The sequence below is a fragment of the Lissotriton vulgaris genome, chromosome 9, assembly GCF_964263255.1.
Source record: "Lissotriton vulgaris chromosome 9, aLisVul1.2, whole genome shotgun sequence".
In the NCBI taxonomy this organism is placed as follows: Eukaryota; Metazoa; Chordata; class Amphibia; order Caudata; family Salamandridae; genus Lissotriton; species Lissotriton vulgaris.
Window position 1 is genome coordinate 328,163,936 of NC_141697.1, and position 22,219 is coordinate 328,186,154.

The following is a 22,219-nucleotide window of genomic DNA, read 5'->3' on the forward strand; positions in this document are numbered from 1 at the left end:
GTAAATAAAATTGAACACATGCATCCACACTGGAGCAAAATATGTGAAGCAATTGTCGGACCCGCTGCGACTCTTGCCTTCGTGGTCTCCACACTGAGCATTTTCAAACATTTTACACACCCCGTCGCACTGCTGAAACAAGCTGGTTCTGCAGAGTAGACCGTCGGCAAAAAAAGGCTTTTCAATGTTTATCTGCAAACATCCCCGAGACAATTCAAAGGCTGCACCAGCTCAAATGTCAGGTAATCTGCAGTCTACACACCTAACGTTTGTTCTGTGGAAGGAGCCAACCCTGTAATCTTCGGCCGCACCCTCCGGTTGCCGGGGCAGCCGAAGTAAACTTTACCCTGTTTGGTTTGCAGGAGGGCACGGCGAGAGGCTCGCCTGATGTTACCCGAGCCAGGCCGCGGTCTGCTCTCGGGAGAGGGCTTCGGAACTGAGCGAGTTGGGCCTCTGTCAGAACTGGCGGCGGCCATAAAAAATCATAAACAGTTAAAAACAAAAGCCAAGGTCAAAAAAGATTCGTCTTTTACAGGAATGCCTTTTGCAACATGATCTTAGTTTACAGTAAAATCTAAATTAGCAGAACGAGAACATGCTGTATCTGCACATAGCAGTGGGGCTATGCTTTAAACACCAAGCATTGCTGGTTAACACGTCTAAACAACCCTCAACCTACCAGCAGGGATGAAGGTTACCGAGTGGCAGGCGCGCAAATTCCATTGGGCTCACCGGGCTTCAGCCCCCCGCCCCCGCCGACCGAAACTGACAGGGATAGTACACACACTTATGATATCGCATATTCCACCCAACTCACAACATGCACACTAGGTCACAAGACAGGATACCACACGTACCCCATGCATCTTTCCCTATAACAAAAAAAATCCGCACGATAAATTACAACACCACAGAAGACCATAAGAAACAGAACACGAGTAAACTAAAAGAGCACAACTTATTTTACTTCTAATACACAAATACTGCTGAACATTGAAAGTAAAATAGTATCTTATGATTCACACACCATACAAGAAATGAACTCAAAACTAAGCACCGCTTTACACAACTGCACACAGTGAAAATGGCATCACACACAAGCTGACACAACCCCTCACAAAGGGAACTCAAGTGCTCATCCACGCAGGGCGCACACAATAAAAAATAACCTCAACACCAATAATGAACTACAGCACATGGAGAGCACCCCTCTAAACAATGAAACACATGCATTCCATCCAGTGTAGTAAATATCCTCCACACAAACAGTAGATGGGCCTTCAAACCAGTGGAGTATGCACCCTCCTCGAAAGCAGCACAAAGGCACTCAACCCAGGGAGAACGTGTATTCCACACAAACAGCACATGCCAGGCATTCAAGACAGCGTGGTATGCCCCATCCAAGCAAACAGCACATAGGCATTCAACCCAGTGGAGTGCACCGTCCACGCATACTGCGCACAAGACTTTCAACAAAGAGGAGTACACAACTTCTATGCAAACAGCTGACAGGCCTTCATCCCAGTGTAATATGCACTCTCCACACAAATAGTGCATCACAGGACTCAAAATACCCTGGGGCCCACACACCCTACATACAGCCAAAAGAACACAAATGGCCAAAAAGTGGATACTGTCGCCATGCAGCAAAATACGCTCAACACAACACACACTCCCCTCCCATGGTCCCACACACTCATGCAGTCCTCAGTAATATATTGCATGCAACTCAGCAATGAAATTGGGTGTTGAGGTACATGTTCCATAACGCACAAAATGAAACCATACATTTGCATTAAACACCCATGGATGGCAAACACATCTACAGTAAAAAAAAAAAATCAGTAAACCCATGACTATAAACTACCTGACACATTAGTATTAAAAATAGATAAACACTTCATAAACATAATATAAAACTGACATCTGCTATGAAGCGCTTAAATGCTCATAAAAGATTCACTTGCTCAATAAGATATTTGAGATTGAAAGTAAAATGGCTGTAGCTGCACACGCGATTCCGAGAATCCTAGTCTGACAATTAATCCTCACCATATCATTTTTGTAATAGTAGTGGGCTTAATTTTGGTGAAAGGCTACATACAGCGTCATTAATCTCTAAAATCCAGGCATATTCTCTCTAATGGCAGGCAGTTCCTCAAATGACAAAAAATAATTACAGAACAGAGCTTGGCTCGCAAGTGATGAAACAGAACATGTCTGTCCTACTATAGTTTTGATTTAGCTAAATTCCAATCGCACGTACATCAAGTCCAGAACGCTGATTGGATATACAATGCCAGTACAAGTGGCATCTGCTTGAACGGAGAGAGCCCTGTGCACCAAACTGCCCTGTCAGGTGAGGTGAACACGCACAGTGCAGCACTTATGGTCAAACAACGCCAGTTGAAGTTGCACTCATTCTGCACGATGTACTCACTAACGGCATGACAATGCTACAGCACACTTTTCTTGCAGTTTAACGCGATCTTCACAGTACAGCTGTACCAATAAACTCTCTGCACCACAGTGCTGATCATCGTGACCACACTGTGCTGATGCCCCTTGTGATCATAGGCAGAAGTGAGTCAGACCTTCCAAATGCAAAACTGTAAATGCCTTGGAATTTTCTGCTGGACCAGAACTCCCCAGCACCAACCAGGATGCTCTGTCTCTCACCTAACAATGCTTATGCCTCAATTAAACTGAATCAGAAGCCACTCGGCAGCAGAACAAGACTGGTGTACCTTTCTTAATGAGCACTTCTCAGCGCTCCCTCCTACAGCACACTCATCCTACAGGGGATGTGATCTGCTTTGGGGCTGCCGGGGCTTCTGGCACAGGGGTGCTCATTCTGAAGCTTGGCAGTTAAATGCAGGTTCGAATCAGTTTCCTTCAAACACCTTTCGTTTTCATACGTCGCCAGTTACATTTCGAGGTTGCACACTTGGCAGGAACACCCAAGAGACAGGTAGGCATTAGGAACAAATAGTTTACCAAGCAATAATTTACAAATACGGGAACCCCACCAGGAGCAAGGACGTAACCAGCTCAGACCCAAACTGTAGACAGAAATTCCAACTAACAGGGATGGACCACTCACACTGATATCACACATTCCACACTAGACTAGAACATAGGACACACCAGGTTGGATCAGAAGACTGAACACCATAAAATGCTTTTTGTTGAAACTGCGCAGTATTGGTAAAAAGGAAACAACATATGACTGAAATGTTGCCTGTAGGCAAGACCCAAAACGGTTATTCCACCAATGAATTGCAGTTAATTTTAGCAGTTTATTCCAGAGGGCAGTATGACTGTACTGAGGCATGTCCAGCCCACCTATAACCCAGTGATTCCAAGGATTCCTTGGAGAAATAGGAGCAAAATAGTTGTTATGAATCTGCACCTATTTTAAGAGAACTCCCTGCTTAGAAAGAAAATGTGCTTCAGCTGCTTCACAATTTTATCTAAATTATACAGGCTATGTTAAAGGCCCAAACACGGTGGTTGGTATGGGAAGATTCATACAAGGTTGCATTTTGGTTATATAACATATTGCCTAGTTGCATAATGCAAGTCAGCAGTCACTCTCAGGGGCCGGTAACATCTTGGTGGCCAGGTGATCCTGAAAAGAAGCAAGGAGAGGGGAGATCTAATGGTATTACACCTAGGTCACTGCTCTGCTGCTGTTTAGTTGGGGAGAGGTTTCGATGATATTTTGACTGAAGGAAGGGGCACCACCTGACAATACAACTTAGGGACAGGGATCGTCTGACATTACATTTCGAGGAAGGGAATTTCGGATTTTATATCTGGGAGTATCCGTGTCAGCTGACATAAAAGCGGAAATAGGTCGGATCTGCTGCTATTTAAGTTGAGACAAGGGGGTGGGGGTCAGTGGATAGATCAGCTTGGGGTCAAGGAGCTGCAACTTTAGACAGCAAACCCATATTTTATTATTTTTTAACCGCTTAACTGTGGCGGCAATTCCGCCGCGTTTTGGCGGTTTAGCGGAGCGGGCGGGGCCTTGTGGGCCAACGGACGTGCGCAGCACTATGGAGGTAGTGGTCGCGACGGCAGTTGGTCGACAGAAGCATGAAAGGGGTTAAGTAAAAATCGCATTGCGTTTAGTGAATCCAAAATCAAGGGCGATCACTGACCTTGTCCTAAACATCATTCGAACCATAAAATGAATGACTTGGCCCTGGGTGTGCAAACAATCATGTCTTCATGGTTTTTAAATCTTTCTCATAACAGAGAAGGTAGGTCCCCAATATCTCCTGGAGGAAATCTTCAACTCATGCCAGGCATGTATCTGAAGAGCAAATCATTCAAGCCATGCATTTAGAATTGTTCTTTAAGGACAGTGCATGTAAACATATCTAGTATTGGGAGATTCACCAGGAGTGTAGTGTGCGCATTAAATTTAAATTGTGTTTAAAATTAACAAATAATCCAACGTTTGGACTAGATGCATTACTGAATGTAGGACTAACAAACATAACAACAAAGAGTCATATAACATATTGGCTAATAATAATAAGGACCTAGCCTAAACTATCTCCTCCCCCTGCCCCGCCTCTCAGCCTCCCAATGTCTAGTGAGGCATATTTCACTACTAGGCCCCTTAAATATAATCTGCTCCTGCAAGTTTGGTAAGCGCAAGAGGTAGCTTGATAGGAGGACAGTGCGTCATCAGGAATACCCATGAAAACAGACACCAACGTGGCAGCTTGATAGGATGGCAGTGTGTCATCAGGAATACCCATGGCAACAGCCTACCGAAGCAAAGGAGCCAGTTCTGCACACACAAAAAAATAATACTCCGGCGAATGATGTGCTTTTGAACTACGAGAAATCTGAACCAGTTCGCAGGAGTTGCAGAAACAGCGGAATAGCACCAGGGTCTGGGAAGACCTCCTGTTAAAAGACTTTCAGTGTATTTAAAATCGATTAAGAGGAAACATGGACTAAGAGACCAGGCAATACTAAGATCTTCAATCTTCTAGATTTGTATGCACGCAGGAGATGTATCAACTGTTTGATAGCTCTGAAAGACGAAAAGGGCTGTGCTGAATCAGGCACACAAATTAGGCTGCCATGAAAGAGAGAGAGAGACACACACACACACACTCTAGAAAGAGAGAGAGACACACACACACACTCTCTCTCCCCCACCCTGCCTACTAACTTCCTGATTTTCTGTCAGACCAGCTTGATTCTGATTTCTGTAGCGAGAATGGAGTTGGAATCTTTGGTTCTCACCAAACATTCATCATTGCCTTGTTACGTATATTTGCAGGCATTCATACATAGACTTTGGATGAATTCAAAATAACAAACAAATTAGGGTGCAGCAAGTCATCCATAGAAAAATCATGACAATTCAAACAGCTAAAATATCCCCCACTCAAGAATAAAATCACATAAATTAAATCGTCACTATTGCATCTTTTTAAACTGATGGAGCGGAGGTGAGCAACATCATCATCAACCACGTAAACAAGTAGTAATTTTGATTGTGAAAAGCTCTAATAATCAGAGTGCTAAAAAGTAACCATCGCAAACAACATGCCAGCAGCTAGATATTTTAGAAGCATCTTCGATACTGGTGCAAAAACCGTGGGAACAGAGGAGGCCGACAGATCAAACACACCATTACAGCCGGCAGAGTGTTGCCAAATGAAGTTATCTTATTGCTCAAGGAGAACTAATCCGGTGCATACTCCTCCTACAAGTGAGCGGTGGGTTACACAGCTCTCTGTCACAACTAGCATTAAAGCAAAATAGGCAATCAATATAAATGTACAAACAATACAAATCAGGTAGGAGAAATAATAATTTTAAAACATCCATAAACAACAGGACAAGAGGATCTACTAATCTATACTCCAATCAGAGAAATTTGCAAAGAAACTCTTATATCCAAGAATCAAGGAGCTTGTAGTGCCAAAAATCCTCCTCTTAAGTCACTGAAGTTGCTAATACAATCATGACTGGATACGCTTTTCCCTAAAAGATCATAGCAAATAGCAATCAATAAGCAGCATTTATTTTGGACAGGAAACAAAATGGCATAAAATGCAAGTAGAAAGTTAAAACAACCAAAGTCTAAAGAGCCAACAGTTCACTGTGCTATGCACTGCAGCTGCCAATCATTCCACCAGGTGTAAGTGAAGCACAGAGACAAATGCTGGAGCAAATTTACCCTAAAAAGCATTAACAACCTACCTTGGAGAAGTACTCCATTCCTCTTGAAGAAAGCGCTCACTGGCCAAGAGGGAGGACCCGAAGTGCTAGAAGTAAAATGAAACACAGTGTTATGGGCGGGTTTAGATGTACAAGCTAAACCCATTTCAACACATAGCCACAATGCATTTGTGGTACTGCTCAAAAAGATTACAGGAGGCAGTTATTGCGGAAAAACATTTGCATTTTTGAAATACCTGCTAATATATCAAGTGTAATGCGTTACAATGACCCCATTTTGTCTCTGTCAAAGAAAATGTTATGGGAGAAGCCACTGTGCTTTGCCATGTATCAACTTGCCGTAGGGTTTATGTTTATGTTTTTAGGTCTTGTATTAGCAAAGACCTTTTGTTTTTAGTAAAATCATATATATATAATATACTTACCTAAAGGGCCCTTCAGCCATCTCTATTCTTCTATTGGTCTCTTGTTATGTCCTTTAGATTTTCTTCAATCCAATATAAGTGACAGCATAGGAGCGCGAGCTCAGCCCACCTCAACAATTTGTTCATTAACTGCAATTAATGGGATTCTGCCCTATCATAAGGATCACATTTACACACAAATTAGTTCCCTTCAGTGCCAAGAACTACTATGTCAAAGTACGATTTTGAGACAAAAATCATTAGTGCTTTTTCTAAATGTGTTTTTAATATTGGTGACAACCCAGCAGCTCCTACAATAACTTTTATTAAACTATGACAAAAAAGGCACTGACAACTTCAAAAAGCTGACTGTCAATACCACACCGATTAGCTTTGACAATGCTTGTAAAATTGAGCAAATCATTTTGAAAACATTTTTAAAAATTCAGTTCTCTGGTTATAACCTTTCGGATCAGCTCTGTGTGGACTGCCTTTGGTTCAGGAAAAGAAACCCAGCTAAGTGCACACCCTTAAGGTTCATTAATGGCATTTAGTGCGCCATTCCATCGAGGGCGATGAAAAACGTGGGTATCCTTGTGAATGCTCACTTATCATTGGAGTCTTAAGTCTCACTTTGTTTAGTTCTAATGTTCATCTTTTCCTGTACTAACTGTACTCCCTGAATATGGACTGCATGATCCCCATGCTTCTAGAGATTAAATTATGCCAAGGCTCCAGAAATGACAGAACAGAGCAAAGCGCCAACACCAACTATACAGGAAGTGATCACATTGATTTTGTGAGAAAACAACTACATTGGCAGTCTGTGGACCAGTGTATTAGATAGTCTCTATGCATAGACCACAAGGCAATGCGAAGGTCCCAGATTCTGACATAACACAATACATCCACCTGAACTTGATCCAACCCTCCCAAGAGAGTAAGCCAAAATAGCAGGACTAGTTTATTTTCATGGTCCCAGAACCAGTGGACTCTGCTTTTGTGCGCAGGCTACGACCTTCTGGAATATCTACCCATCCTTAATAGTAAAGACCAGTTACATACTCTGAAACACCTGAGGATATGGTTCACCATAAAGTAGAAAGCTGTACCACCTTCAGAATACACACTAGTTTACACACACTGGTCTGTTGAGCGTTAAATAAGATCAACTAACAAAACAACTTATTAGCACTACCAGTACAAGACTCATTTATTTTTCTGCCAGTCTGCTCCAGGAACTGTGGCCAGAATTCAGAGCAGAGCATTAAGCTTCCTCACCAGCCCTACCCATGTACCAAAGCTTCTCAAGGGTCAGATTCAGAACATCCGTCCTAAGAGGCTGCACAATACACTTGGTCCCACATTCGAATGTATGATTGAATACAATTTCACTCTGCTCGCTTCATAAATAACACGCTAACTTGACAACATGCCATGTATTGCAATACACAGAGTTCAATGTTATGAACAAAACAAGCACTGGCAAAGCCAACTGATCGAGGTTTGTTGTGCTAATGCATGCAGCCCAAGCACATTAAGCTAGGTACGCAAAGGAAAATGTGAGTGTGTGGCAGGTGGGAGACCGAGCAGAGCACAAGAAAAAAAGAGGGAGGGGCAGTAAGGAGATAAGAGAGGGTGACAGGAAGGTGGAACGAGAAAGGAAAAGTGGAAGGAGGGATGAGACAGATACAAGTGGATGACAAAACAGTAAACAAGAAGAAATTTTTATACAGTCTGTGAACAGGTTTTTAAGTGTTCAGAAATCTGGCGCTCAACTTATCACGGTAAGTTTTAAGGTATCGTAGTATAAAGTTAGGTGCTTCTTTGCAGAGGAAAACCTTAACCTCTGTACGAGAAGAGGATCAGGGACCTCTCTCTAATACAATTGGACAAGAATCCAGAGCACACTTAGTGTATCCAATCAAATTTCAATCTTCAAATGGCCAAACCAATGGGATAGATCAAACCAGACATAAGTTTTCAAAAGTTTTATTGCTCAACAGTGTTCTCTTCTCAGAATCACTGTGCCTATCACTCTAGCCTACACGTGTTTCATCACAGCATGGGGCTGTGAATCTTCAGGGCTGATCTAAATGATCGAGGCGCGTTATCGGGTGACCGGTGATAATTCCGTCCCGGTCCTAATCGGGTAGTTTCTGTAAACACGAGAGCGGTACCGATGATGTTCGGTTTCCGTTTCGTCAGAATAAGGGTAGCGTGTGGGGTTACACAGCATCAGTATTTAGGGGCCGTTTATTGCCAGTGGGTTGAGCTTGGTGCAGCTCCAGCTCCAGTTTCCAAGTGCGGGAAGTGTGGTTCCCGCACTTGGAAACTGGAGCTGCACCAAGCTCAACCCACTGGCAATAAACGGCCCCTAAATACTGACGCTGTGTAACCCCACACGCTACCCTTATTCTGACGAAACGGAAACCGAACATCATCGGTACCGCTCTCGTGTTTACAGAAACTACCCGATTAGGACCGGGACGGAATTATCACCGGTCACCCGATAACGCGCCTCGATCATTTAGATCAGCCCTGAAGATTCACAGCCACATGCTGTGATGAAACAAGTGTAGGCTAGAGTGATAGGCACAGTGATTCTGAGACGAGAACACTGTTGAGCAATAAAACTTTTGAAAACTTATGTCTGGTTTGATCTATCCCATTGGTTTGGCCATTTGAAGATTGAAATTTGATTGGATACACTAAGTGTGCTCTGGATTCTTGTCCAATAGTAAACAAGAAGAACCTGGGAAAGAGGGAATTACGGTAAGGAACAAAGCAAGACACTAGGAAGAGAGTGGACAAAGGGGGCTCTCGTTGTGAAACAGTTTCTCTAGCACTATAATGCAAGCACTTGAGTGAAGGCATAAGGAAACACCCAAACTAGCATTAGGTAGGATGAATATTCTGATGGGCTGGACCAAGTTGTGATTTCCCACTGGTTTGAGGCTTGGTCAAAGAGACTGGTTGAAAAGAGTGGACCCAAGGTCTACTGTATGTATATTGTGACCAAAAGGTCTGTTTGACAACTGCGAGTATACCCGTTATAAATCTCCACCTTGAAATTACTACTAAATAATATAAGCCTAGCTTAAATCCATGGTGCCACCTATAGTGAACCTATAATTATGTTTCTCATTGCTATGGAAGCAGATTCAACATGACTCAGTGTACTTGGAGTCGTCTGGGACAAGGGCTCAGAATTAAGGCAAAAGAGGTCCACATATTCTGTACCACCTAAAAGCATCAGGTCACTTTATGAAAGACAAAACACAACAAGCCAGACGCTCTCAAAAGCTCTCCCTCCAGTCATTAGGGTACAGCAAAAATGTTAAACTTTCTGAAAACTGAGCCGGGTGAACTAATAATCTGACTGAGCAACAAGACCTTACAAGCAGTGGCGAGTAACACTGGATACCTGGATTTATATTGGTTCTGATAGCTAAAACTAAAGTCCTCATCCTCTGCTCTACCCCCTCCGCATAAGACGACTCCTGGTGGCCCCCCCCGCCCTCGGAAACCCATCCACCCAGACCATGCACGTAACCTAGACATCATACTGGACTCATCGCTCACTATGAATTGCCAGATCAACAGCGTCTCATCTGCATGCTTCAACACCCTCCGCATACTATGCAAAACATTCAAATGGATACCCTCCGACTCTAGAAAAAAGGTCACTCACTCCCTCATCACCAGCAGGCAGGACTATGACAACACCCTTTATGCTGGAATCAACAAAAAACTCCTCTGCAAACTCCAGACCATCCAGAAAGCAGCAGCCAGGCTAATCCTCGATATCCCACAACACAACTACATCACCCAACACCTTCGAACCTCCGCTGGCTTCCCGTTGAAAGAAGGATAACTTTCAAGCTGCTCCTGCACGCCTACAAGGCTCTCCACAACATCGGACCACAGTACCTCAACAACCGCCTCTCCTTCCTCACCCCCAAGAGAAACCTCTGCTCAGCTGACCTCTCCATAGCCACCGTCCCACGCTCCCACAGGAACAGAGCAGGTAGAAGATCCTTCTCCTACCTCGCAGCCAAGACCTGGAACGATCTCCCACTTCACCTCCGGCGAAGCATGACACCGAATCAATTCAGTAAAGACCTCAAAACCTAGCACTTCGAATGATCCCATCTGAACTGCGAACCCCCTCCCCACCCCAAGCACCTTGAGATCCTACCAGGTGAGTAGTGTGCTATACAAACCCTTGAGTGATTGACAAACTGTCCACCCATTACCTATAGTGCTCCCTCCACCCAACCAGTGGTAAATGCCCAGCCTGAAAATTGACAGAAGTAGAACCAACATCTAACGACTGCTTAATGTGGGTTTATAACCTTACACTCACCGAATATCCTTGCATAAATACAGATCCGACCAATAATATGCACTATCAGTTACCAAAATGTGTGCAGAGTGCTCTAAAGTGGCCAAATAGTAAAATGTGGAGGGAATATAATACACAAAAATGAATAAAACACAGTAAACAAACATTTTTCAAGCAATGACAATCACTTCACGTCAAATCACCAGAAAACCACCTTTTTATTGTGCTCTGCGTATTTATACATCTTCTTAGAACACTGGAATCTTGGAGACTCCACAGAAGACAAAGGCGTTGCTCTGAGCTATTGACACGAGTAAAGGGACATGGTCATTAACGCTCCGATGACCTAACATGCAACCTCAGCCTCCCCTGGAGATCTGGGTTGTTCTGCAAAGAGGTGGGAGGTATAGAGACTGTGGTCGTAGGAAGGAAGAGATAGTTGCCACTGACCCCCTCAAGTGGCTCCCACTGTCTTGCATGACCAGCAGAAGTCAGGAAGGAGAAGCACATGTGGCCCATCTCTGCCTATGTCCAGCCTCTCTGAAAAGTCAATCAGTTTGGTATATAAGGACCATGTATCTCATAGTCCTGGACTTTTGCGTAACACCCTGATGCATTCTGGGTGTTGTCGTCTTATTTTACTTCCATTGCACTAATAAGACTAACACATCTGAATTAATGATTTGTAGGTGAGAAGTTCAGGTCTGGAGACAGTGTCCGTAATGAACTGGAGAGAAGTGGTCACGCTAGTTGGGCAGAAAAGACGTTTAAAGAAGGATTTAACCTTACAGCAACATCTTGAAAACTATTCCAGCACAGTAGTGTGCAACACTACTGCAAGAAAGGGTTAACATCCTTACTGTTTCTGCACTCATTTACTCCTTTGCACAGAATTCTCTACTTTGCATTCTTAGTTCTCGTGCATTAGTTTACTACTGTGTGCACAATATTGCAGTTGGTGTGCTTAATTTACCTGCATTATTCTGTGTGCAGAATCCAACAGCATGTCTGCTTTTGCCCACTGTGTCCAGAGGGCATTATAGTTAGTATATGCCTCCTAGACCTTCAGTCATTTGTGACTGTGCTCAAAGTCCCTTAGTTGGGAGTATTTACTACTTCTGTCATGGTTTACCCCAACATTCAGAATCTAGTAGTCCCTGCATGCATTTCTTTACTCAAATCTATTTTGGGAGTTTGGAAAACTTTCACATTGTCTCATGTTAATTACCTAATTATAGATGAAACACAAGTTGACACAGTTGGAAATGGGTTACATAACCAGATCTGCCAAATATACCAGGATTGATATCGACAGTCAATATGGCACTTAATATATATATTTTATTATTTCTGGGAAACTTTGAGTATTTTTTTAACAAAGGTGAGTAAATACAGATTGGGAAATCAAACAATATTGCAATCATGGTGGTACTCCCATTACAAATACAGAACTCTACAAAGGATTAATATGTGTTGGTTCGTGATATTTTAAAAGCAGTATGAATCAGACGCGATAATACTACATTCATTGTACATATATGAAAGATAAATCTCTTACTATTACTCATGTGTGGGAATTCAATATTATCATTTATAGATTATATGAATTGTATCTTACGTCAACAGGAAAAGAGACAGGTGATAAGGCATACCATTGTTGAGAAGCGATCGAGGAAGATGTGGCACTTAATATTTTAGGAATAAATCCCCCCGAATTCTCTGAATTACATGGGGTTTGTTTAGTTGGCATCTTCCATGCTGTGCTCATTAGCTAATACATAAAAAGCTGGTTTAAACGTGCATTTTATTGACAAAGAAATAAGTGTGGTTTTGGTAACCAAGCTGCTTTTCTTTGTCAAGGCAGGAGCGGATGGTGTCCTCTGTATTAGGCCCTTCATTAGTCTCATGATATGAACTGCGTAAATGGGGCAACTGGTTAATAGATAATTGTAAACACTAGGGAACAACTGCAGCTGCACATGGACTCCAAGGTGAGAACTACTAACAGCGTGCTGAAAATAGCATGCTGAAAAAAACTTGGCAGGGATTAAATATCCCTCCCTCCCCGGGCACACACAAATATTCTATGACTGGTGTTACAGACAGTAAATTATCCGGTCTTAAAATATACTTCATTTATTGTGTACACATACACTACCCCCACACACAAACACGGTTGAAACAATTTTACAGGTGGTATTTTATTACTGTCATTTAGAGCATTATAGTGCATACCGATTCCGGCTGGTTTGACAGTGTTCTTTGTGGGTTCACACCTAACAGACAACTGCTCTTTCACGGCTCAACTACAGCTAACAGGGGCACTTGGTTTGTGTTGCAGGTGTAAACTACGATACAATTATACCAGGTTATAAAAACAGAATCTGCTCATCTTACCCTAGCACTGACAAATGAATGGCAGACATGGAAACTTGCCGAAATCCACACAATGGAAACCTTCATGCATACATAATACTGGCGTCCATAGGGGAGCTGTTGTGAATTACACACAAATATAGGGATGTAAACCCGTGATTGGCCACAAGCTCAATGGGGATACTCTCTGGTGGTGGGGAGGTGGGGGTCGGAGGGGGGCGAGCGGTATAGAGTCAGTAACAGATACGCATATTGAGACGTTTCTGTTGTAGTGTTTGGGGTCTTCGCTGTAGACCGCTCCAATTTTAGGAGTTCAACGAAGAATATACTGCTTGGCCATGAGGTCATACGTGGAAAGAACGCGTTGGAGAGCTTTGGGCCTTGGGCTGCAGAGGCTCAACCCACTGGTTTTAGTTTGCTGATTTTGGTCAGGCAGTTGGGGTTAGGTGGAAGTTCCTGGTTGAAGCACAGATTGCAGCTTGGTTTTTTGTGCACTCCAGGCCTAGTTTAGAACACCCCGTGCATGATGTACAGCAGCAAGAGCCAGTGCTATGCTTGTAAAGCTGGTTTGATGAGTTTCCACTTCTGGGCATAATCTGGGCACCACATGAGTTATACTTGGTGCTTGTGGAGCTGAACAAACGGGCACTTACATGTGTTTAAGAGCAGCTGCAATCTGTATGAAGCTTCTAGAACACCATTTGTCACCGCATTCTAATTTATGGACTTAGGTTACAAGCAGCGATTGGATCTTGTCCAGGAAACTGGCATTGATTCCAGTCCACTCTCGTAATCTTTTCAGTAGGATGTTCTGGCTACCTTGTTCTATATTGCAGACAGGTACAGGGAAATAGGTTTTTACCAAATACCATTTGTCTAGGGTAATGAAGATGTGACCTTTGGTGTCTGTTTCTGTGCGTTCCCTGATGGATATGAATCCTGACTAGCAGCTGTAATTAGTTTTTGTATAAATACCAGTCTTAACAAAAACATAGTGAAACCAGCTGCCAAACTTTGTTCTGTTTAATATGTATTCACCACAGGATGTTGATTAGTAGGTCTAGCTAAGGAAGCCTTATCCAGCCACAGCCTGTCCATAACGGCAAAAATGCCATGCCCACTTCAACTTTTTCAGAAGAAGAGTGTCTGTCAGGCTGAGGAAATGTCAGCCTGATAAACAAGCATTAGAAATGCAATAGGTCTCGCAGCATTAGAGTTAGTGCTTTTAGAATTGTTAATGGTTTTTTTTGTAAATCTTTAGCATGAGGTTGAGGGTGAGTGAGGGTGAGTGAGGGTGAGGGGTTGAGGGTGAGTGAGGGTGAGGCTGAGGGGTTGAGGGTGAGTGAGGGTGAGTGAGGGGTTGAGGGTGAGGGGTTGAGGGTGAGTGAGGGTGAGGGGTTGAGGGTGGGTGAGGGGTTGAGGGTGAGTGAGGGTGAGGGTGAGTGAGGGTGAGTGAGGGTGAGTGAGGGTGAGTGAGGGTGGGTGAGTGTGAGTGTGAGTGAGGGTGAGTGGGGGTGAGTGTGGGTGAGTGTGGGTGAGGGGTTGAGGGTGAGTGAGGGTGAGGGGTTGAGGGTGCCTGACCACCTGTCATCGACAGGAATACTTAAATGTGGCATTTTGTGTCGGTATACAGTGATTAAATGCAGTATCACATTTCTTATGTGCCAATAATTTTTATGCGGTGTGCATTCAAAATAAAATTGGTTCCTAAAAGTCTTCAAAGTCCACCTGATTTTTGGAAGCAGTGGCACTGTTCAATTAGAATATGCAATATTTAATTAAAGCACGTTGGCAGCAAGCCCAGATGTAGACTTTTTTTTTGCTATTCTTGTGGCACAACCAAAGACCCCTGCAAAGCCAAGCAACCTATTCAACAATTAAAGAGTTGTTCCCTACAAAATAATTAATTACCAAAAAGCCAACAACCGAACCAGACAAACCCAGTGAGTAATATACACATCGCATGTGTTAATAAGACCGGCCCATGTCACTCCTGTCTGGGCTCCACCAGTCCATATCTGAGCTATTTTCACTAACTAGACCCAAAGAGGGATATCCATGTGGGGTCAGGTTTCTACGCCCAGCACGTTGCTTTGCGCTTCGAAACTAGGAATAAGCTTGTTACACTATTCCATCTTTTCATAGAAAGGGTAAATGTATTTACACCCTTAATAAACCAACAATTTTAAAAGCACCGTTTTCTACCCGCATACAGACAGGCGTCTAAAATCGACTCTCCAAACCGAAACCTTTTAATGTAAGAAACCGATGAAATGATTACTTACTGATATTCAAAAAAGAAAACATAAAACAAGTTCGCAAAAATGCACGTCAGAGTAACAGAATGTAATCTGGATTTTCATGTCGAAAACATCTACTTAATAAAAGATGCAATTTAACTACAGTTTACGGGCATGACCATATAAAGAGATTAAATCTCCAAGTAACAATATATTTGAATAACATCGAGATTTAACTTGAAGAGCTAAATCCTCTGACAAGAAGCATTCCCGATAAAAAAAATTAAACAAGTTGAACGCGTCCTGGAACTGCGGTCAGTGGTAAACCCTACCTGGTGAGACCTGTGGAGACCCCTGCGACACACCAACCGCTTGCCGCCAGGATTAAACAGATTGGGTGGATCTGGTCGACCCCAAAGTGCAGCCTGTGCCTGGACGCCATACTGTGAATGGGCCCGCTTTCTCTTTACAAGTGGTAACAAGAAAGGGTGGAGGGGGCAGGGGAGGAGGGGTCCGGGGAGGAGGGAAGGGCCAGAGGGACTTGATGGGAGTGGTGGGGGGGAGGGGGAGGGTATAGAGAGGGAGAGGAGGAGAGACAGGACAGGGGGAAGCAGCAGAGACACGGCGGGTAAAATAAACAAACAAGCCTTTCACCGTAACACGGCGGGCAGGGGAGGGGGCGGAGAGGGGAGAGGTGCGACACGGCAGGCAGGCAGGGGAGGAGAGTAGGAGGAGGAGGGGGGAGGAGAGTAGGGGAGGCACGGCCTAGCGGCAGGCAGGCAGGGGAGGAGAGGGGGAGGGGGGAGGAGAGTAGGGGAGGCACGGCCTAGCGGCCGTGCAATCAAGTAGTGAGGGGGCGGAGCTGGGGGAGGCTGTGAGAGAGAGTAGGCAAGGCAGGCGGCTGGGGGCATGTGGCACGCGCATTTAAGCTCAATGCGCATGCGCATTGAGCTTAAATTTCTCGTGCACTGCAAGGAATCGCCACGATTCCTTGCAGTGTGGATAAAGAGCGGATAAGTGCCAATACTCTCGCCTTGCTCGATGCGCATGCGCATCGACAGGCGAGACCTAAAACTCCTCTTGTTCAGGTCGAGAAGCCACGAGCTAGAGATGTGCCAAATGTGCAGGCTGCTACTGGCTGCCTGAGCTGAAATTTGCCAGGCTGAGAATGTCACAGCCCTGTGGGCGTGAACTCCTCAGTCTGGTAAAAGTGTTGGAGCCCCTCCTCCTCGTGACTAGTGGGAGTGTCACCGAATACCTCGGACCTGGGTGCTTCAGGTCTAAAACGAAACGTTGGGACAAACGCGTAGGCTGATACTTTGATATTGTATGTGTTTTTGGGTCAAAGGTTTTTGAAAAATATTTGACTGTGAAAAAAATAAATGGAACATTTCTATAAAACTAGCTTGCCTATAGATTGGGTTCTTAATGAAAGCAATAATTGATTGAGCAACACAGTAAGCACAACGACACTCTTTTCCAAGTGTGTGTATATGGGTTTGTGAATTTACCAGCGACCACTGGTCTTATCCCTTTTATTAATACAAGAAGAAAGGGTAGGGGCGTAATGAAGGCCCCTGTATTATGAGGTGCAACCAAGGTTTCTTGTTTTGGAGGGGGGCCCCCTCACCCTCTAAGCCATGCCATTGCATGTCTTGCAGAAAGTGTGCAATGGCATGGAATAAGAGATAGTTAACTGCTTGGGAAAGCAGAGTTGGGAAAGCCACTCTGCTTTCCTAAGCAGGTCCCTGCTGTGTAGGGGGTGCCCAACAATTCAGGGGCCCCCATTGAGCCCAAGACCAATGAATATCAGTGCGATCTGGGAGACGCCGGGGTCAGTCACCACATTCTGCAGGGGGACCCCATCCTTCTGCATTACGCCACTGAAAAGGGGGCTTTAATATGCGAGCAGCATTTTTCTGCTCAGAAGAGGTGCTACGCATCTGATTGGCGTGTTTGTACCCCTTTCTCAAAATAGACAATTGTTAAACATGCCAGCTTCTTAAGAGAAACTACTGAATGATAAAGCCAACGAGTATGACTGTGATTATAATGATGAGTTTACGGTTGCATACTATGATGTGCCTTGTCTGTGTGAGGTTATGATTACGTAAGTTAGTTACTTGCAATGATTAAGAAGTGTATACACTTAAAACCATACGAATATGAGTGTGTTTTGTAATTAGCTCTGCTAAAACACATTTTATTACCCTAATGTTATCACTGCTTCTCAAACGCAGCCGCAACACTTATGACGCAAGAGTAAAGGAAGTTGGGCACTAATTAGAATACGCAGCTCTTGGTAAGGGTTTTACTACCTAACAACTCAATGACAGCATACACGGCTCAGCCACTCTCCAATTTTATATTTGATCTCAATTATCCTGAGGTGCACAAAAATTGATTTATTAGAAACTTAAATTCATTATTCTCCAGTTACAAAAAAATGAGTCAATGTCAAATGCAATAACAGTGGGCTCGATTCAGAAAGATTAAAAATTAGCTCCCGTAGGGTTACTCTAGCATTTCACCACTTTTTCTACTTATTAGGAATTCACAAATAATTCCTGGAGCACCGTTAGAGATCTACCACTACTCTGCCATTTGAAGCATGGCATTTACACATATTTTCAGTGCCGGAAACAACATGCAAAGTGTTAAATTCCTACATATTTGCAGTCTGTTGGTGCTGACCAATTTTTCTAAGTGATCTCACCCAGGAACGGCTACCAACCGGCTCATAGAGTTGCTCACATAGTAGTTCCACTGTATTGGCAAATCCTCTGTAGGAGTATGGTTCCTTGACTCCTGAACTCAAACTCTACTCTCATTATTACCCTCACATCGCCCATGGCTGACCCTTACTGCAGCCTTTTAATTCCCTCCCTCAAGGCACCCCCTTCTCATACCTTAAGGCAAGACCCATATTTCATCCACACTACTCCCCACCTCGACTCCAATCAATCAATCAATCAGTGAATTTGTAAAGCACGCTACTTACCCGTGAGGGTCTCAAGGCGTTGAGGGGGAGGGGGGGGGGGGGGGGGGTGCTACTGCTCGATGAGCCAGGTCTTGAGGAGCCTTCTGAAGGTGAGCAGGTACTGTGTCTGCTGTAGATGGGTGGGGAGGGTGTTCCAGGTTTTTGCAGCGAGGAAGGAGAAGGATCTGCCGCGGGAGGTCGATCGTTGGATGCGCAGGACGGCGGCCAGGGCGAGGCTGGCAGGCGGGGGTGAAGAAGTTGAGTCTGTCATTCAGGTATGCTGGTCCAGTGTTGTGGAGTGCTTTGTGTGTGTGGGTGAGGAGTTTGAAGGTGATCCTCTTGTTCATGGGGAGCCAGTGCAGGTCTCTGAGGTGGTGGGAGATGTGGCTGCGGCGGGGGACGTTGAGGATCAGTCGGGCTGAGGCGTTCTGAATGCGTTGTAGTCGTCGCAGGGGTTTGGCCGGGATTCCTGCGTAGAGTGTGTTGCCGTAGTCTAGCCTGCTGCTGACGAGGGCTTGGGTCACTGTTCTTCTTGTTTCGGTCGGGATCCACTTGTAGATCCTGCGAAGCATGAGGAGGGTGTTGTAGCAGGAGGAAGAGATGGCGTTGAGCTGCTTCGACATGGAGAGGGAGGAGTCGAGGATGAATCCTAGGTTGCGTGCATCGTTCGTGGGTGTTGGAGCTGCTTCCAGTGCGGTTGGCCACCAGGAGTCGTCCCAAGCAGAGGGGGTGAAACCTAGGATAAGGACCTCCGTCTTGTCAGAGTTTAGTTTCAGATGGCTGTGACTCATCCAGTTGGCGACGGCCTTCATTCCCTCGTGGAGGTTAGTTTTGGCGGTGTGCGGGTTCTTAGTGAGGGAGAGGATGAGCTGGGTGTCATCGGCGTAGAAGATGATGTTTAGGTTGTGCTGGCGGGCCACTTGTTGGCGGATAAACATTTATCTGTGACGCAAGAATTTTCTAACTCGAGATTTTTGACTGGACATTGATGTTAAGGAATATTTCTGAATTTTAAGTGCAGGTCCATTACTGCAGAAAAGGGGGATGCAACTGTTGGCTTTATCAGCAAAATAGGTACATTTCCGATCACCACTTATGTAACTGCTCCTTTAGAACGACACAACGGTTAGCTGCTAGGGTGAACTAGTCTTACACAAGTCAACACAGACAGACACCACAGAAAGGTCCTGCAAATTTAATATAGTTGTCTGATGACACCAACAATAAAGACTTAAAGCTTCTTTCACGGTTTCAAGTCTTAAATTTCTTTATTTTCATCCAGAAGATGTAAAAAATAAACTTGTGAAACTTCATCCAAACTTGCTACACTGTAAAAATAAAGTCTTTCCTTAAATTATTGTTGTTGTATTGCTACAAAACTATCATATCAAGTTTTCTAGGCTGGATTGTAAGAGCTACTTTCAGTATATTTGCAAATGGCACACAAAACACAATGTTGCTAACTAGACTAACACTGCAAGGATCACAAAATCTTGAACTGAATTGCACCGACAGATTCAGAAAGCAAAAGGCACACCTGCATAAATTACGGTACTCTCAGCATCATTCACATTATACTACACAATACAATAACACATCCCGAAGCAGATATAGAAAAGTATCAGGTACCGTTATTCTTGTTTGGCGTGTGCTGTATCCAACTTAGGAAACATTTTATTTGCTAAATAAATCCAATGGAGGCGCCTGGGCAGTTCTAGTAATAATTCCAACTCGAGGTAAATATAGTGCTACATGAGACAGCTGTTGGTGGCGCTAAACACAGTAAATAACTTACTCCACGCCTGGAAATAAAGCAATGCCTAAGAAGCAGACGGTGACGGCATACATTGTACACTACGGGTTCTATGAGGGAGTGACTCTAAGCTGGTTTTGGTTGGCATTTCAGATGAGAGGGTACCCCAGGTCTAATGATCCAAATCTGTAGGTAGTCTTTGCTCTCAGCCATAGTTTGATGGCTGAGAGCAAAGACTATGCGAAGGGTGTGGCTACCCAGTCAAGAGAGTTAGGTGGTGCAGTGCAGTGGACATTTTTAAGCACTATGATGAGTATTTTTCAGTGAACCTGGTCTATTTTATACAGAAATCCTGCATGGTGCCTGCAAAGTGAGGTGGGCGAGAATCAGTATGCATTGTGTGAAGTGGAAGTAGCAACGTTAATGTTTTTTGTAGATTTTCTTTTGAGGAATCAATGCCCCTGGATGTCTCATCGATGGTTGTTAAACACAGGCCACTTCACTCATGAACAATGACTTCATTAAGGATTAAGGGCCATATGTAAGAAACTTTGGTTTTGCGATTCACAAATAGCGTTTTCTTGCGAATCGCTATTTGCGAATCGCAAAACGCTATGTCTGTAGGATTTGTTAAATAATTTTGCAAATCCTACATATTCCTTAATTGCGAATTGCAAATTGCGATTCGTAATTAAGGAATACCTCCCCAATCATTCATATGGGTCTAGAGGCCCATAGGAATGAATGGGAAGACATTCTCAATTTGCGATTCTCAATTAGAGAATTGCAAATTGAGAATGCAATTTCAAGGGTGTCAAGAGGACACCCTGTTGCATCCATGAAATGTGCATGTGTGCACATGTGGCACACATACATGTCCTAAGAGCATGTATGTACGCCACATGGCACTTCGAAAAATGCAATAAAGTGCATTTAAAAAAAAAAAAATTACCACCAACTTGAAGTTGGTGGTAATTTGCGATTCCTTATTGCCAAATTGCACCTTTTCTGGGCCTCTTACATTGCATTTAAGGAATGGGAATTTGTGATTCCTCAAATGCAAACGCAAAATAGAGAATCGCAAATTTGCGATTTCTTATTTTGCGAGGCTGTTTTCCTTTCATACATCCCACTTAGCTAAATTGCGATCGCAATTTTGAATGATACATATGGCCCTATGCCCCTTTAAAAGTAAAAAGTATGATGAATATTCTGATGTTTAGCAGATGATGGTGGTGGTGGTAGAGGTAATAAAGGACATGGGGCATATAGTGGAATTAAATATTTATCCTTTTTCCCCCAGTGGTGGCAGTGGCGTTTTGTGCTCATGTGAATGAGCAAGAAAAAAGGAGATTGGAGGTAGCCGGGAATCAAACAAGCAGTAAAGTAAATCAAACTTTTAATACCATTTAATTTCATTTGGAGGCTCGGCCAGTTTACCAATAAAGACTTTCAGAAATTTCTGAATGGAGAAAGGAGGTGAAGGGAGAAATATAAAAATCAACTAGCGTGGTATGAGAAGTTAAAGGAGGATATTATGTCATCAAGGGGAATCGTGCAGAAAGAAAAAAGAAGCTGTCCAATGACAGAAGCATGAGACATAAATTCTGGCAGGAGACAGAAGCAGTAAGGTTGAAAAGCACCAGTAGCTTAAGAGAGGTAAGAAGAGAATCTTTTGAAGACAACCTTTTAAATTCTGAGCTTTGTCTGCAATGAGAAGGGAGGTGAAACTTAATGGCGCTGAACACCAGAGTGAGGTCAGAGAAAATAAGAATGTGGAGGTGAGAAGTAAGGTAGTTGGAAACGTCGGTAAGGGTTCTTTCTAACAGTGGAACTAATGAAAGGCTAATTTCAGTTGATCAAGTAGGTTAAAAGAGGGGAGGTAAAGGGCGAGTTTGTTAT

General features: G+C 43.8%; 1 protein-coding gene across 11 annotated transcripts in view; it reads right to left on the reverse strand.

Annotated features, from left to right (window-relative positions):
* FOXN3 (forkhead box N3) overlaps window positions 1-22,219 on the reverse strand; it is a 654,420-nt gene that overhangs the window by 173,515 nt on the left and 458,686 nt on the right. For all 11 annotated transcript variants that reach the window (XM_086937639.1, XM_086937629.1, XM_086937636.1 and 8 more), the window contains one exon: window positions 6,238-6,302. In XM_086937639.1, the coding sequence (XP_086793765.1) occupies window positions 6,238-6,302 (65 nt within the window). The remainder of the gene's footprint in view (window positions 1-6,237; window positions 6,303-22,219) is intronic.